This window comes from Saimiri boliviensis, chromosome 13 (assembly GCF_048565385.1).
Source record: "Saimiri boliviensis isolate mSaiBol1 chromosome 13, mSaiBol1.pri, whole genome shotgun sequence".
Classification (NCBI taxonomy): Eukaryota; Metazoa; Chordata; class Mammalia; order Primates; family Cebidae; genus Saimiri; species Saimiri boliviensis.
Window position 1 is genome coordinate 436,642 of NC_133461.1, and position 18,277 is coordinate 454,918.

At 47.5% G+C, this 18,277-nt stretch overlaps 1 protein-coding gene across 1 annotated transcript; it reads left to right on the forward strand.

Annotated features, from left to right (window-relative positions):
* Positions 1-3,644: 3,644 nt before the first annotated feature.
* Positions 3,645-17,694, forward strand: TXNL4A (thioredoxin like 4A). Its single transcript, XM_039463778.2, has 3 exons — positions 3,645-3,989; positions 13,616-13,719; positions 17,262-17,694. Exons 1-3 carry the CDS (start codon positions 3,837-3,839, stop codon positions 17,431-17,433), a joined length of 429 nt encoding a protein of 142 aa, XP_039319712.1. The 5' UTR covers positions 3,645-3,836; the 3' UTR covers positions 17,434-17,694.
* The last annotated feature ends 583 nt before the right edge of the window (positions 17,695-18,277 follow it).

Here is an 18,277-nt window from a genome sequence, read left to right on the forward strand (position 1 = left end):
TTACCACACGAAAACTTAAGTCAGGCCAGGCGCGGTGACTCACGCCTGTAATCCCAGCACTTTGGGAGGCTGAGGCGGGTGGATCACCAAGTCAGGAGTTCTAGACCAGCCTAGCCAACATGGTGAAACTCTGTCTTTAAAAAAAAAAGAAAGAAAACTTAAGTTCACACAAAAGCTTGTACATGAATGTTCACAGCATTCACTACTCATAATAGTCGAAAAATGAAGAACCCAAATGTCAATCAACTGTTGGATAATAAAATGTAGTATACCCATATAATGGAATAGATTTAAAATTTTTTTGTTTTATGTAATGACGCATTAATTAGCAATAAAAAATAGCTGCTGCTGTCTGCTATAATATGAACCTCGAGAACATTATGTTAAATGAAAGAACTCAGTTACAAATGACTCTGTATTTTGTGTTTTCATCTATATGAAATGTTTAGAATAGGCAAATCTATAGAGGCAGAAAATAATTAGTGGTTGCCAGGAGCTAAGGGAATGGGAGGCAAATGGAAAATGACTGTTAATGGGTATAGGGTTTTTTTTGGGGTGACAGCATTCTTCTAAAATCAGATTGTGGTATTGGTTCCACAACAATGAAAAACCACCTCACCTTAGATTGGCAGATTTTATAGTACATGGATTAGATCTCAACCAAAATGTTTATTAAAGATGTATCTGGAGATGGATAGTGGTGATGGTTACATAATATGAATGTACTTAATACCCTTAAAAATTAAGGTGATAGGGCCAGGTGCGGTGGCTCATACCTGCAATCCCATCACTTTGGGAGGCTGAGGCGGGTAGATCACAAGGTCAGGAGATCGAGACCATCCTGGTCAACATGGTGAAACCCTGTCTCTACTAAAAATACAAAAAATTAGCTGGGCACGGTAGCGCGTGCCTGTAATCCCAGCTACTCAGGAGGCTGAGGCAGGAGAATTGCATGAACCGAGGAGGCGGAGGTTGCGGTGAGCGAGATCGCGCCATTGCACTCCAGCCTGGGTAACGAGAGCGAAACTCCGTCTCAAAAAAAAAAAAAAAAAAAAAAAAAAAAAAAAAAAAAATTAAGGTGATACTGTTATAAATAAAACCACAATAAAAAAATGAATTTCAATAAATTATCTGGGAACATTTGACTCTTATGCTTTAGCTTGGAACAACTCTTCTGTGAATAAAATGCTTGTGATGTGTTAAGCAACTGTGTTTATATCTGAACCATACGACTAACAAAATGACAGTAAGTAATTTTTTAGAAGTCAATAATCTGACCTTAATAAGGGCTCAGATTTCTCCAGTGTGTACCTTGTGCCTATGAAATACAGGGGATTTTGTTTCTTCATCCCATTTAACAGATGAGGAAACTGAAGTTTATTGAGATAACTTACACAAGGCACAGATGAACCTGAACACATCTTTATGAGCCCTCAACCACGATGCTTATATTCTGTGCCTCTGTTTTTCTCAATTGTAAAATGAAAGAGATTAAGATGATCTCTAATACCCTACCAACCTGAAATTCTTACTACAATAAAGCATTCTGTATATAATTTGGAAATATTCTGTATTATGTAATAAGCTTAATCTGGCCGGGCACGGTGGCGCATACCTGTAGTCCCAGCTACTCGGGAGGCTGAGGTGGGAGGATTGCTTGAGCCCAGGAGTTCTGGGCTGTACTGTGCTAGGCCAATGGGGTGTCTGCACTAAGTTCAGCATCAATATGGTGACCTCCTGGGAGTGGGGGACCACCAGATTGCCTAAGGAGGGGTGAAATCGGCCCAGGTCAGAAATGTCGCAGGTCAAAACTCCCGTGCTGATCAGTAGTGGGATCGCGCCTGTGAATAGCCACTGTACTCCAGCCCGGGCAACATAGTAAGACCTCGTCCCTATTTAAAAAAAGAAACTTAATCTAGCAGTGAGCTGCACTTGTGATTCTAACATTTAAATTGTGGGTGCATATTATCAAAGCACCTTATGGTGTTGTGCTCCAAAGGAAACCAAACATGGAACCCATTTTTATCCGCAGGCCAGCAGGCTCCTCAGACTGCAGTTCTCACCATGCCACAGCCCATATGAGACATCGCAGCATCTGCATGATTTTTTTGGTGGTGGTGGTGTGTTTTTTGGATTTTTTTTGAGATGGAGTCTCATCTGTCACCCAGGCTGAAGTGGCGCAATCTCGGCTCACTGCAACCTCAACCGATTCTCCTGCCTCAGCCTCAGTCTCCTGAGTAGCTGGGATCGCAAGTGCGCCACTATGTCTAGCTACATTTTTGTACTTTTAGTAGAGACGGGGTTTCGCCCTGTTGGCCAGACTGGTCTCTAACTCCCGACCACAGGTGATCCGCCGGCCTCGGGCTCCCAACGTGCGGGGATTACAAGCGTGAACTACAGCGCTCGGCTGTGATTTAAGCGTCATTCAAAGGACCACGAGGACGGCCAGAGAGTACACAGGATTCCACTGTCAGCACCAGTCTGCAAGCCAGGGAGCGTCTCTAGCACGCACCCAAAGTGCTCTCAGAACAAGAAAGAGGTTCGAGGTTTTATTTTAAAAAGACAAATGTTAACTCATCCCGCGTTGAGAAAGTTCCCTGGCACCGGTAAGGGCCTGGGGAGCTCCACTGGTGAGCGAAGCCACGGGGCAAGATCAGGCCCGGAGGTGCCGCAGGTTGCGCCGAAGCCGTGAAGTAACAGGGGCTTCCGATCCGGCGCCGCGGCTCCCTCCTGCAGTCTCAGCGCTTCGGGAGGCCGAGGCCGGCGCGTCACTTGCGGTCAGGAGTTCGAGGCCAGCCTCGCCGACACGGCGAGACCCCGTGTTACCAAGCACAAAAACACCGGCCGGGCCGGGGCCTGCGGTCCCGGCTCCCGCGGAGGCTGAGGCGTGAGAGCCGCCGGGTTCTCCCGGGAGGCGCCGAGACCACAGCACCGCACTCCAGCCCGGGCGGCAGAGACTCCGTCCCAAAAAGGAAAGTCACTTTTTCTGTAGAAAACAGACAAAGACGACGACGTGGTTGGAGTTACGAGCGGCGGCAGCCGGCCCGCCGGCGCCACTCCCCCAGGACGGCGCGCCCAGCCCCGCCGCGCCCCGCCGCGGCCGGACACGCAGCAACGACGACACCGTCTCCACGACCCGGTTTCACAGACGACACGCGTGAACCGCGTCCCTACCACACGGCACAGACGACCCGACACGGAAGAAAATTCGCCCAGGACGGCCATGCCGGGCCTCTGAAGACGCCCCCATCCGTGACCGGGGGGCAGCCCGGGCGGCGGCCGGCGGCCTCGGGGCGGGTGCGCTGGGACAGGGCCGGGCGAGCCCGGGCTTCTCAGAACCACCAGGCCGCCGGGACGCCGGAGAGGAACCGCCACTCCGACACCTTCAGGAAAGCACGAAACGCGTCCCACCCGGCCAAAGACGCGCTCGCGCGGCGCCTCTACGCGCATGACGTCCGCACGCACGGCGCCTGTACGCGCATGACGTCCGCACGCACGGCGCCTACACGCGCATGACGTCGCCACGCACGGCGCCTACAAGCGCATGACGTCCGCACGCACGGCGCCTCTACGCGCATGACGTCCGCACGCACGGCGCCTACAAGCGCATGACGTCCGCACGCACGGCGCCCATACGCGCATGACGTTCGCACGCACGGCGTCGGTGCGTGGGCGCCCAGAGCTTCCGCCTGGGGGCAGTCCCAGTGGAGCTGACTGGTTCGGGCGGCAGTGGGTGTAGTGCGCCGGCCCCGGGGCGGCGGGGGCCGGGGAACGAGGGCCGGCTGTGCCCGCTCCCTGGCGCCCGGCCTTAGGCCGCGGCGAGCGCGCGGGCCGCCATGTCGTACATGCTCCCGCACCTGCACAACGGCTGGCAGGTGGACCAGGCCATCCTGTCGGAGGAGGACCGCGTGGTCGTCATCCGCTTCGGCCACGACTGGGACCCCACGTGCATGAAGATGGACGAGGTCCTGTACAGCATCGCCGAGAAGGTAGCGCGCCGGACCCCGCCCTGCCCGCCTCCCGTGGGGGCGCGAGCCGTTCCCCGAGGAGGGGCGGGGGCGGGGACGTCCGGGCGAGCGCTCCCGGAGACTGTGCCCGCGGCTCGCGCCTTTTTCTGGGGGGAGCGCCTGTATTTTTTCGGTTTGAAAGGTTTATGATACCCTTCCCCTCAAATGAATGAATTGTTTCCGTTGATAAGGCGTTTTCCCCAAACTTATAGTGCCGTGAACAAAATACGCTTGCAGATTTTATTAAGAGCGCGGATCCTTACTTTAAAAGGGTGTCATTTTTTTGGCACCTTATTTATTTGTTGTATATATGAAGCAGAACTTCCATGTTAATGCGTAAGAAGTCTGTTTTTCTATTGGTGTTTTCTGTATCCCACCACGATTTTTGTCGTATGATATATAGCTTAGAGTGATTAAGATGCAAAAAAAAAAAAACAGGAGAAAATAGAAATATGCTTTGTTAGAACTAGTTTTCTCAGTTATTATTTTTGAGACGGAGGAGTCTTGCTCTGTAGTCCAGGCTGGAGTGCTGTGGCGCGATCTCGGCTCCCTGCAACCTCCGCCTCCCGGGTCCCTGTTAAAGCGATTCTCCTGCCTCAGCCTTCTGAGTAGCTGGGATTAGAGGCACGCCCCACCATGCCCAGCTAATGTTTGTGGTTTTTTTTGTTTTTGTTTTTGTTTTTGTTTTTTTGAGACGGAGTTTCGCTCTTGTTACCCAGGCTGGAGTGCAATGGCGCGATCTCGGCTCACCGCAACCTCCGCCTCCTGGGTTCAGGTAATTCTCCTGCCTCAGCCTCCTGAGTAGCTGGGATTACAGGCACGCGCCACCATGCCCAGCTAATTTTTTGTATTTTAGTAGAGACGGGGTTTCACCATGTTGACCAGGATGGTCTCGATCTCTTGACCTCGTGATCCACCCGCCTCGGCCTCCCACAGTGCTGGGATTACAGGCTTGAGCCACCGCGCCCGGCTGAATTTCTAATATTAGTACACTGAGTGGCCTTGGCACTTACTTGCTAACGATAAAACTTGTAGGACAGTATTTTATAACCAGAGGTTTGTTTCTTTTTCTTTGGTTCCTCATAGCAATTTTAGGATGACTTTTATTTCGGTTTTACAGCTGTAGCAATAGGGCAAAGAGTAAAAATACTAGGGTGTTAATAAAATACCTGCCATATTAATTTTCCATAAGTGATTTGAGAGGTTATTCTTTTAAATGAAGAGTAAAAGAAGCTATCTTTTATTTCACAAATGCTAAAGTAGGCTGGTTAAAATAACTCCTCTGAGTAAAGACTAACAGATAAAAGGATATATTTTATATTCAGGAAAGGAAAGACTATCTGGACTGCCATTTATTAATTTTTCCTATTTCTTGTTTAGTAGGAGAGGCATGATGTTAGGAGCTGTTGATATACTTTAGTTATCACAAGAATCAGAGATTCTGATTCTACGGGTGTGGGTGAAGTCTAGAAAGTCCCTGAGGGGCTGCTGCTTTTAAAGAAACCCTTCTTCTAAAGGGTTTCTCAGTGTGTCGTTCAAAGTCAAGTCACATCGAAATTCCCTGAGGGGCTGCTTCTTTTAAAGAAGCCCCTTGAAATTCCCTGAGGGGCTGCTTCTTTAAAAGAAGCAGCCCCTCAGGGAATTTCGATGTGACTTGACTTTGAACGACACACTGAGAAACCCTTCAGTGGGGGTCATGGACAGAGGAGGAGTGCTTTGATAACCAGCCGTCTCCCAGCCCCTTCCTCTTGGACACCAGGTCGCTGACCACTCGAGGAGGTACCTAGGGAACTCAGGAGAGCAGCACTTCTCTCACACACTGGGGGTCCTGCCAGCCAGGGATTAGTGATGAGGAGTGAGGTAGTGCGACCGCATCAGTTTTTCATTGCTTGAGCTGTCGTGGACAAGGGCAGATACTGGAAATCCAGCGAAGAATTGACTAAGAACAGTTTCCCAATAGGTAAATCACTGCTGTATTGACTTTGAGTTATGAGTTCTAGAACCTCTCACTCTTCTACCTCGCAAGTGGTGGCATAAATACCAGGTGGTGTTCAAATCCTGCTGCCTGGCCGCCTGAGGCTAGGACAGCTGGAGATGTGAGGGCTTTTGTCTCATCACATCCAAGCAGAGCTCAGCAAGATGCTCCTACCTAGGAAACAGGTTTAGGTGTTTATGTAAGTGTTTAGGGTCTTTGGCAGATTTGCTTTTTTTCCCTAGTTCCCTTTATGTCGGTTACAGACTGAATCGCTGTTATCACTAGTGGACATGCATAGTGGACACACACTTAATGAGCTCACTTTGGTTTTTTTTTTTTTTTTTGGTCTTTTAAAATAGAATGATTTTTGTTTTTGTGCAAAAATTTGGGTTGCTTTTATTTTTAATGCAAATATTACAGTTTAGTTATTAAAAGCTCAAATCTAGGCGCGGCGTGGTGGTTCACCCTTATAAACTGGTGGCAGTTTGGGAGAAGAGTTTGGGCAGATCACTTGAGCCCAGGAATTTGAGACCAGCCTGGACAATATGGTGAAATCCCTTCTCTATTAAAAATACAAAAAATTAGCCAGGTGTGGTGGCGTATGCCTGTAGTCCTAACTACTTGGGAGGCTGAGGTAGGAGAATCACCTGAGCCCGGGAACTCAGGACTGCAGTGAGCCGTGATTACACCATTGAACTCCAGCCTGGACAACAGGACTGAGACCCTGTCTCCAAAAAAAAAAGTGCAAACCTGAAATGCATTAAAAGGCTATTAGGTTTTATTTTCTTCTTAGTATATGGGTAAAACATGACTTCCTGATTCTGGAAGCCCTTTTTGGGGAAGCTCAACAGGAATTTTTTGAAATGTAAGGTTTTAGTATAAAGAACAATATAACTGTTTAAAAATTTCCCTGTGCAGAAATGGCAGACAATGAGGAGTCTTCCTTATCTTGTTATGAGTCCTGTCTGGATATCCCAGCTGTTTTAAAGTGAGTAAAAGTTGCAGATGTTCAGGCGGGACTTGATAGGATTTCTCCTAGATGCGTTGTATGGATTTGCTGCTTCTGCAGGGCCCACTTGACCTCATGCTGGATTAGAGTTGAGCTGTAAACTTCAGGAAGAAAATTAGTCTGGAAACAGAGCTATGCTTAAAGATTTCACAGGTGCCTAGGGTTTGCTAATAAGCATGGGGCAATTCGTTTGATGAAGTGATAATAAAAAATAAAGTTTTCGGCTGGCCAGTGTGTCACTCGCCTGTGTTCCCAGCACTTTGGGAGGCGGAGGTGGGTGGTTCCCTTGAGCCCAGGAGTTTGAGACCAGCCCAGGCCACGTGGTGAAACCCTATCTGTACAAAAAATGCAAACATTAGCTGGGCATGGTGGCAGGTGCCTGGGGTCCCAGCTACTCGGTAGGCCAAGGCAGGAGGATGTGAGTCCTGGACTTGAAGGCTGTAATGAGCTCCGATTGCACCACTGCATGCCAGCCTGGGCGACAGAGTGAGACGCTGTCTCAAAAATAAAATAAAATAAGATGGACCAGGCACGGTGGCTCACATCTGTAATCCCAGCACTTTGGGAGGCCGAGGTGGGTGGATCATGATGTCAAGAGCTTGAGACCAGCCTGGCCAACGTGGTGAAACCCTGTTGCTACAAAAAATACAAAAATTAGCTTGTGTGGTGGCACATGCCTGTAATCCCAGCTACTCAGGAGGCCAAGACAGGAGAATCACTTGAACCCAGGAGGCAGAGGTTGTGGTGAGCTGAGATCTCACCACTGCACTCCAGCCTGGGCGACAGAGCAAAACTGTGTCCAAAAATAAAAAAATTAAAAAAAAGTTTTCTATTTAGCAGCTGATTATATGCACAGTTCTGAAGAGGGACAGTTTCACTCCTGTACCTTTGAGCTGTCTTTCCATTTTGTGGGAAAAGTTTGTCACAGTAGTGCTTTGGGCTTCACTGTTCCTAAATCTTATGATGGGTGAGAATACCAAATGGGGTGTTTAATTTTTTTTTTTTTTTTTTTTTTTTTTTTTTTTGAGACGGAGTTTCGCTCGTTACCCAGGCTGGAGTGCAATGGCGCGATCTCGGCTCACCGCAACCTCCGCCTCCTGGGCTCAGGCAATTCTCCTGCCTCAGCCTCCTGAGTAGCTGGGATTACAGGCACGCGCCACCATGCCCAGCTAGTTTTTTGTATTTTTAGTAGAGACGGGGTTTCACCATGTTGACCAGGATGGTCTCGATCTCTCGACCTCGTGATCCACCCGCCTCAGCCTCCCAAAGTGCTGGGATTACAGGCTTGAGCCACCGCGCCCGGCCTGGGGTGTTTAATTTTTGTGTTAAAAAGCCCGTGCAGGCCAGGCACGATGGCTCACAGATGCAATCCCAGCACTTTGGGAGGCTAAGACAGGTAGATCACAAGGTCAGGAGTTCGAGACCAGCCTGGCCAGCACAGTGGAACCCTGTCTCTACTAAAAAAAAAAAAATAGAAAAAGTTAGCCTGGCATGGTGGTGTGCACCTGTAATCCCAGCTACTCGGGAAGCTGAGGTAAGAGAATTGCTTGAACCCAGCAGGTGGAGGTTGCAGTGAGCCGAGATCATGCCACTGCATTCCAGCCTGGGAGACAGAGTGAGACCCTGTCTGGGGGGAAAAAAGCAGCGTTTGTTGAGGAAGTCACAGGATGATTTGGCAGAGCAGTGTGGCTGCACTCACCCAGCTTCTCCTCCAAGTGCTCGGTCACCGTGGAAATACTGTCACCAGCAGATGCTGCTGGATGTCTGCTGATGTCTGCCCTCAGCTCATGCTTCTCCAGTCACCTCACAGATGCCATTTCACCAAGAAAAGAGGGGAGTTGGGGTCTGGGGAGCTCCCCTCTGCCTGCCTCTTCCAGCCTTTCCTATCTCAACTCCCAAGTCCCACAGCAACTTCTCTCTCTCCGTAGCCACGCTTCTTGAAAGTTGTCCACGCTGAAGTCCTCTGTTCCTGAGTTCTTCAGCCTCTGTAGTGTCCCTGTCCTGTCCAGTCCCCTTTGGTGACCTCTCTGGGGCACTCGGCACAGCTCCCTGGAGTTTCCTGCCTTGGTTTCGGAGACTGCCTCCCTGGCATCCCTTTCCTACCCCCAGCTCTACAGTGGGCTTCAGCACTAACTCCCAAGCCTTTCCTGGCACCCACCGCCCTGGCTGGGGTCATTGCTGGGTGCAGGTGGCAGCGGTAAGGTAGCTCTCTCCAGCCCAGACTTCTTTGTACAGCTTCAGGCCAGTCACTACCTGGAGGGCCTTTTTCTCTTGATGTCCTTGAGTTTTCTCAAACTCATTATGTACAAAACTGAACTCTTCAATCTCTCCTTTCTTAGAAGTAAGTAAATACATAGCCCAGAATCCCCCAAGTGGAAAAGGTCCTCTGTGGGCCAGACCACCTGCGCGCCCCACCCCACTGTCCTGCACCTTTGCTTCCTTGCCCCAGTGCTGGATCTGAGACCTGGCTGCTGTTCCCGTATCTTTCTATTTCCATGTGGAATTCTCTATGGATAATTCTTCCCCACCACCCCGTGACTCTGCCGCTGCCCCTGCCTCCTGTGGGTAGGCTGATTCTGTCAAGGCTTGGTGGAGGATCTGTCTCCAGAGCTCAGGCGTTGGAGCCAGACAGGGTGCATCGCAGCTCTGCCCCTTCCCTGTATGGCCGGGTGTTGCATGACGTTTCTGAGCCAGAATTTCCTCACTTAAAACATCAGCGATGTCTCTTTAGAGGTGTTGAAAGAATTAGAATCCATGAGTGAGAAGTGCCTGATACATAGTGGATTCTCGAATGTTCATGAAGCCTGTGTTGAAATCAGGACATCCAGGTTCTCGCGGCACATGAGTTTGACGTGGAAGTTTGCTTCCGTTAGAATTGTCTTGGGTTTGATGCAGTGGGCCAGAGCTTGAAGGCAAGAGGAGATTCACATTTGTATCTTTAGTTACATTTACTTAGTTGCCCTCTCATTGTTATTATTGTTGCTGCACCGGCCCCTGCTGCTGTTATTATTTTGAGAAGGAGTCTCCGTCCCCCAGGCTGGAGTTCAGTGGCGTAACTCAGCTCACTGCAACCTCCACATCCTGGGTTTAAGCAATTCTCTTGCCTCAGCCTCCCAAGCAGCTGGGATTACAGGCGTGCACCCCCGCACCGGCTAATTTTTGTGTTATTAGTAGAAACAGGGTTGCACCATGTTGGCCAGGTTGGTCTCAGCCTCCTTACGTCAACTCATCTGCCCACCTCAGCCTCCCAAAAGCCGTCCCACAGATTGAAGAGTTCAGTTATGTACATACTGAGTTTGAGAAAACTCAAGGACCTGGGTTACAGGTGTGAGCCACCTCACCTGGCCCTGTGCTCTGATTATTAAATGCCTACAAATTATTGAAAACCACAGATAGTTACAATATTTGCTATTTTTTACATGGAAGAAAAGGGATGATAAAAATTTGTTGTGACCTTTCTTTTTTCTAAGTACACAATTTACAACCCTGTCCAAATGATATTTCAAGTAATTTAATATTTGCAAGGTAATTCCATTAGTTAACCTAACATTACTGGTATTTATTGTATCTGTCCCTGATCAAGGCATTGAAAGGATAAAAATGTAATATTATTTTGACTTTCCTAATGCCTGTGAAAATTTTATTTTATTGGCATATTTATTTTAGCTTCTGTAGGGAAGTACTTTTTGTTTAAGTCAAACCAAGACAGTTTATTAGTTTGCCACGAAAATAAAACTGGGTTCTGGCAACCTGACCAACACATTCTCACCATGGGCATTGCAGGAAACCAGAGTTTCAGAAACGGGTGTTGTCAGAGTGACCGCACCCAGAGGGGCCCATGTCTAACACAGGCGTCACGTTGGGGTTTTGAAAGCAGGTGGATGGCGAGACACCGCTCATGCAGTGTGCCCTATGCTGGAGTTCCAATACTGTTTTCTTCACCAAAGCTGGAGGCCAGTAGAGTCCTTGTGAGGTGTGAGCTTTCTCACTCCCCCTCTCCCCACCCTGCTCCGTGTTTTAAATTTCCATCTTAATTTTGTTTTAATATTCCCAAAAATAGAGAATGTGGAGAACCCCTCTGTTCCTGTTGTTCCACTTCAACACTTGCTGGCGTTTGGCTAGTCTTGTGTTACCCCTCATTTTATTAGGCTGCATGTTTCATGCAAATCCCAGATACTATTATTTTGCCTGTAAGTTACAATCAGGTTTTAAGAATTAGTTTTATGTGGAGAAATGTTGTACATATCCCGTTGATTTCCTGTGATTGCTGTGATAGGACGCCGCAAGCTGAGGGGCTTCAAACAACAGAAACTTCTCACAATTCTGGACACCAGAAGTCCAACATCACGGTGTTGTCCAGGCCGGGTCCCTCCGAAAGCTGCCAGGGAGAGTCTTGGTACTGCTCCCAGCTTCTGGTGCTGCCAGCAGCCTCTTGGAGCTCCTAGGCTTACAGACGTCACTGTAGTCCTTGGTGCCCCCAGGGCCCCTTCACGTGGCCATTTGTCTTCACGTGCCCATTTTCCTGTAAGGACACCAGTCACAGCAGATTAGGGGCCCGCCTACTCCAGGATGACCTCAGCTTACCTTAACTACCTACGTCCGCAGTACCGTTTCCAAATAGGTCATGCTCTCAGTACTGGGGTTTAGGACTTCAGCTGTTTGGGGGACACAGTTTAACTCATAACATATAAGTGGCTACAAGCTTTCTAAAGGGCATTGAGTCAGTATTTATAAAGAGACTTTAAAATGTCATATTCTTTGTTCCAGAATTTTAGGAATTTGTCCTTAGGAAATAGTGAAATATGTATACAGATTTAAGGGGGAAAATGTTCACAGGTAAATAATTGATGTTAATGAAAAATCAGAAAATAACAGAAGAATGGTGTAGGAGGCTCTTCTCTCATTTCTGCAAAGAAATACATGAGACTGGAAAACTTAGGGGAAAAGAGATTTAATGGGCTCACAGTTCTGCAGACTACAGGGAGCATGGTGCTGGTACCTGCTTCTGGGAGGCCTCAGGACCTTCCAATCATGGCGGAAGGCATGTCGCATGGTGAAAGCTGGGGCGGAATGTCACACACTGAAACAACCGTAGCTCCTTACCTGAGGACAGCAGCAAGAGGATCATGAGAGATCCACCCCGTGCTCTAGGTGCCTCCTACCAGGCCTGACCTGCAACACTGGGAGTTAGTTTCAGCCTGAGCTTTGGGCAGGGACAAATATCCAAACTATATCAAATGGTAAAGTAATGGCATAGCCATTTGGTGAATCACGCAGCCATAAAAGTCTTCCATTTTTGGAAAGTAGGTAATGTATGTAAAAGAATGCTCATAATTAAAGCAGTCTATAAAATACTGTAGTATGATCACAATATGACCACATTTTGCTATGTAGGAACAGAAATAGTATGAACAAATTATTAAAGATATATCCATAAGAAAGATGGGAAAGAATACAGTAAAAATATTGCTGGGTGTGGTGTCTTATGTCTGTCATCCCAGCATTTTGGGAGGCCACGGCAGGCATATCACCTGAGTCCAGGAGTTCAAGACTAGTCTGGGCAAACTGGCAAAACCCTGTCTGTACAAAAATTAGCCAGGTGTGTTGTGACTACGTGCTTGTAGTCCCAGCTACTTGGAAGGCCGAGATGGGAGGATTGCTTGAGCCCAGGAGACACAGATTGCAGTGAGCCAAGGTCTCAGACGTCACTGCATTCCAACCTGGGCAGCAGAGCCAGAGACATCCAAAAAAAAGGTAGGAACAGCAGTCACTCCTGGGTGTTGGGATTGGAGGTGATCTTATTTTCTTTTTATTTTTTTGGCTTTTATAAATCTCTGATAAACTTGCAATTTAAAAAAATTACAGAAAATTTGTTATATGCAATATTATTGGGGGTGCTGTTAGTATTTGCAAGTGCTCAAACCTAACTAATTGAGGGGAAATGATGGCAGGATACTACAGGCATTCTATTTTAGAGCAGCTGTGACATGCATGTAACTATGTATTTATAAAAGTACAAATTTGTGAAAGTTCATATGGATGAACTACTAGATCATCATAAATGATGTATCTGTGGACATTTTCTGCAGGGCTTTCATGACTCGTACCTGAGTGAAATTTAATTCCTGGGCTATTCTGGGAAATGGTGACGTGAGGTAGAAGGAGCCAGTGGCCAAGGTCCCAGTAGAGTCTCATGATCTCCTCACGTGTTTGCTGCACTGGGAAAACGTTGAAGAATTAGTTTGAAATTTTCCCTGGCATGGTGGCTTACTCCTGTAATCTCAGCACTTTGGGAGGCTAAGGTGGGAGGATCACTTGTGCCTGGGACACATGGCAAAACCCCATCTTTACAAAAAATTAGCCAGGCATGGTGGCACATGCCTGTGATCTGAGCTGCTTGGGAGGCTGAGGCGGGAGGAGCACTTGAGCCTGCAGTGAGCCATGATTACGCCACTGTACTCTAGTCTGGACGACAGGGACCGACCTTGTCTCAACAAAACAAAACAAAAGTTGCCCTGTCCACACAAATTCTTGGTTTTGTTTTTTCAGGTGTGCTTTTATAAAGTGAAAGGCAAAGTGTGTGTTTTTTCAGTTTTTTGTTTTTTTTTTTTAATCGCCTTTTAGGTCAAAAATTTTGCAGTTATTTATCTTGTGGATATTACGGAAGTACCTGACTTCAACAAAATGTATGAGTTATACGATCCATGTACTGTCATGTTTTTCTTCAGGTATGTTATCTTAAAGTTGTTATTGAAATTGAATTTTGTCAGTTTAATGTAACCAAGATCTCTTTAGATTATTTTATTTTGAAGGAAGTTGGTTAGTCATATTCCAATATTGTTTGTATCACCAGGCAATCAGTGTGAATCCTTTAAATAATTTTCAAAGTAACAATTCTAGTTTTAGCATTTACTCAGTAGCAAATTACCCTTTTGAAATAACTTTGCCGGGAACTTAAATAAAGTGTAATTCAATGAAAGACATTTTACTGACATTTTAGCTAACTTTAACTATAATCTGTTGATCAAAAATGTGTTGTAAAATAACTAATGTATTAAATATGATATCATTGATTTTAGTGGCCTTTTTTTATACCCAAGAGGAACACCTGAATTACTTTGCTTGTAAATACAAGATTATTTTAACAGCTCAAAAATTTCATTATGGAAATTTAATTGGGAAAGAAATCACCATCTGATGCTGTTTTTACTTGTCATAGTTACCATAGAGGTTGGTGAATTAGCTGTGTGTGCATTAGTCCATTCTCCTACAGTGAGGCCTCCTACCTGGTGAGGAAGGTCAGGTGGGTTGTGTAGGATATGTATTAGTTTTATACTCGTTGTAACAAATTAGCACACATTTAGCAGTTAAAATCAATACTCTTTTCTGATCTCACAGCTCCTTAGGTCAGACATCCAGGCAGGGTCTGCTGGATTCCTGCTCAGGGTCTCACAAGGTCCGAACCATGGGCTGGGTGCTTACCTGGAGTGTTTGGGGTTGGTTTGGGTTGTGGGCAGAGTCTGGCTCTTTGTGGTGGTGGGTCTGGGATCTGCTGCCTTGCTGCTGTTAGCTGAGGCCACTCTGCTGCGAGAGACTCTGATTTCCCGAAAAGTTCTGCCTGAGAAAATGCTCTGATTTTAGAGGACTGTGATTAGATTAGACTTGCCCAAATAATCCAGGATAATCACCTCGTTTTATTTATTTATTGAGATGGGGTCACCCAGGGTGGAGTGCAGTGGTGCGACCACAGCAACCTTGAACTCCTGGCTTCAAGCCATCCTCCCACCTCAGGCTGCCAATGTGTGAGCCACTGCCGTGTTTCTGGGTGCATTTCCATTTCTGGGTGTCGGGACACCCTCCCCTGGACATGCCCTCAGGCTTCCTAGCTACCTCCTGTTTGATTGAGAAGATCTGAGTGCACCTGCATTTCTCGTGAACTTTGGATCTTTCCTAGGTTTCAGCAAAGGTTGCGTGACCGACCCTCATCCTTTGCTGTGCATTCAGCAGCCATTTCTCAATTTCAGCACGTTTGGCCATCTGGAGAGGCTTAAAGATTTTTTTTCCTTTTGCTAATAGTTCTTACACCAATTTGTTTCTTTCTGCTCTTGAAGGCAGCACCTCCGAGACTTTGCTTGGAAGTTTCCACAGCTAACTATCCCAAGTGTGTTGCTTGTGAACTCTGATTTCCCATAACTGCAGACCCCATGTCCCTGATCCTCGGCCACTCTGTAATAAGGATCCCCTCTTCTCCATTTCCCAGTAACACACTCCTCACTTCCTTCCGAGCTCACACCAGGCATTCCCGAAGTCCCATATGTTAACATTTCGTTTGAGGCAATATAGGCCTTACTATCTTGCCCCTCAAAATTCTTCAGGTGAGAACAGGGAGGGCCATCTTAGGTCTCTGTCCCCCACAGTGTGCAGCAGAGGTCAGCTGGGGGCTGGAGATGCTGTGAGGGGCAAGGAGGCTGCAGGGAACAGCCTTGGGTGGCAGCAGTAGCCACTTAGTATTGTTTGATGTTTTCAGAACTGATGTGTACTCAGAAAAGGAGATGAAACTTCCTTTTGCTGTTTCTGTGACTCAGAATTTTAAGACAAATGGTACTTTATGCACCAAACTTACAACTTGAGCCCCCACCAGGTTGTGGTCTAGTACTAGGGCCTAATGTCAGATAAGACAGGGTTTCCACTCTTATAAGACTTTGTCTGATAGAAGAAACAGCTGAGTAAATTAGCAGAGGGTACTGAAGAAGTGAAAGGAGGCAGGTGTTTATGAGATGTAACTACTGAAGGAGTACACCCAAGTCAGATAGGGCTGCAGGGAAGGTACTACGGGCAGCTTCCAGTCAGTGTAGAAGAAGCTTGGTGCACGCTGTGTGCAGGGCCTGCCTGCAGCATGGGGGGTGAGGGGGCGGCCAGAGGTGGGGTCCGGAGCCTGATCAGATTTGCCTTCCCTGAACTAGAGACTTCACAGGGAATACTTTTCATGGAATAGTGGGTGGAAGCCAAATGCATGATCTTGTGGAGTTGAACGTTAAATTAAAAACAAGTCTTCAGGTGGGGCACGCTGGCAGCCCAGCCACTCTGCAGGCTGGGGTGGGACTGGAACCCAGGGTTCGAGTCCAGCCTTAGCAACCTAGACCTTGTCTCTAAGAAAAATCATCAGGCCAGGTGCAGTAGCTCATGCCTGTAATCCCAGCACTTTGGGAGGCCAAGGTGGGAGTATCACTTGAGGCCATGGTTTGAGACCAGTCTGGGCAACTTAGGGATACCTTGTCTCTACAGAAATACTAAAAATTAGTTGGGTGTGGTGGAACATGCTTGTGGTCCCAGTTACTTGGAGGGCTGAGGTGGGAGGATCATTTGGGCCAGGCGGTTGATTTTGCTGCTGTGCCCTAACCTGGACGGCAGTGAGACCCCATCTCAAAAAAAAAAAAAAAAGGAAACTTCAGCAAACCAGGATAAATGTATGCCAGTACAACAAAGGGTTAATATCATTGTCTTGTAAAGCACATCCAAGTATTCCTGAGAAAAGGCACTAGTCTCTTGAAAGAAAAGTAAAGAGTCATTTGCTTCCCTAACCATAAACATGCAAAATGTCATCTTCATTTCATAGTTGTAGGGCTTTTTTTTTTTTTAAAGACAGAGTTTCGCTGTTGTTACCCAGGCTGGAGTACAGTGGCATGATCTCGGCTCACTGCAACCTCTGCCTCCTGGGTTCAAGCAATTCTCCTGCCTCAGCCTCCTGAGTAGCTGGGATTACAGGCACGCGCCACCATGCCCAGCTAATTTTTGTATTTTTAGTAGAGACGGGGTTTCACCGTGTTGACCAGGATGGTCTCGATCTCTTGACCTCGCGATCCATCCGCCTGGGGCTCCCAAAGTGCTGGGATTATAGGCGTGAGCCACCGCGCCCAGCCTTGTAGGGATTTTAATAGGATTTATGTCAGTGCTCAGAAGAGCACTGTGAAAAACTGAGTTTTTATCAGGTGAATGAGTGCAGATTAGATGGGGGTCTCGTGTTGTTATCCATGCTGGTCTGGGACTCTGGGCCTCCAGTGGTCCTCCCGCCTCAGCCTCCCAAAGTGCCCGGATTACAGGCATGAGCCACTGTGCCTGCCCTCCTTTGACCTTTTGACTTCCCCTTAGAGTATTTGTCCTAAATACAGAAAAATGCAGGAAAAAGCATGGTGGACAACGCGTTGCATTTTTACAAACACAGACGTTCTAAAGAGGTTTCATGAGAATGGATGTCCGTGTTTCTCTGCAGGAACAAGCACATCATGATTGACCTGGGGACTGGCAACAACAACAAGATTAACTGGGCCATGGAGGACAAGCAGGAGATGGTCGACATCATCGAGACGGTGTACCGCGGGGCCCGCAAAGGCCGCGGCCTGGTGGTGTCCCCCAAGGACTACTCCACCAAGTACCGGTACTGAGGCGCCCTCAGTCTGCGCGGTCAGTGTTGCGCAGCTGTTCTCGTGCGGAAATGTTTTAAGTTATTCAAAGCCTTTGGAGCTCCAGGGCTGGAGGACCTCTGAGATGGAATTGATTCCGTGGCCTTAACTAACTGAAATAAACAAGCACGTGAGAGGAGCAGTCCTACTTGTTTGTTCCCAGGAAACCCGAATAGATGACTGATCTTCCGAGTCAAAGTTAATTCTTATCCTTGGAGTAAAATGAAGGTGTTTATCCATTAAGGCTTTGTGTTTTGCCTACTTGATTTGTTTGCTGGGGTTGTGTGACAGCAAGCCACAAACTGGATGGGCTCAGCAGAGATGTAGCTTTCACGTCTTCACGGGCAGGAGGTCCAGGATCAGGGCGTCGCAGGGTGGGTTCCTGCTGAGGCTGTAAGGAAACCACTGAGGTCTCTCTCTGGCTTCTGGGGGCTGCCAGCGATCTTTTCCGTTCCTTGGTTTGTGGGTGCTTCGCCCCATCTTGGCCTTCACTGTCAGGTCACATGGTGTCCTCCTTGTGTGGGTGCTGGTCTCCAAATCTCCCCTTTTCCTGAGGACACCGTTTGTGTTGGATTGGGGGCCACCCTGCTCCAGCATGGTCTCATATTAACTAATGACACTTGGCAAGGATCCTGTGTCCACAAAAGTCACAGTCTGAAGTGCTGGGGGTTAAGACTTCAATATGTAGGTTTTGGGGTTACACAGTTCAACCCATGACAGAATCCAAAGGCTTATTACTTTGGTTATAAAAACGGTACAATAAACTGTTGTTTAGAGCCTTCCCTTTAAGGAGTAGGAGATCTATTTTTTTATTTTTCCCAAGATT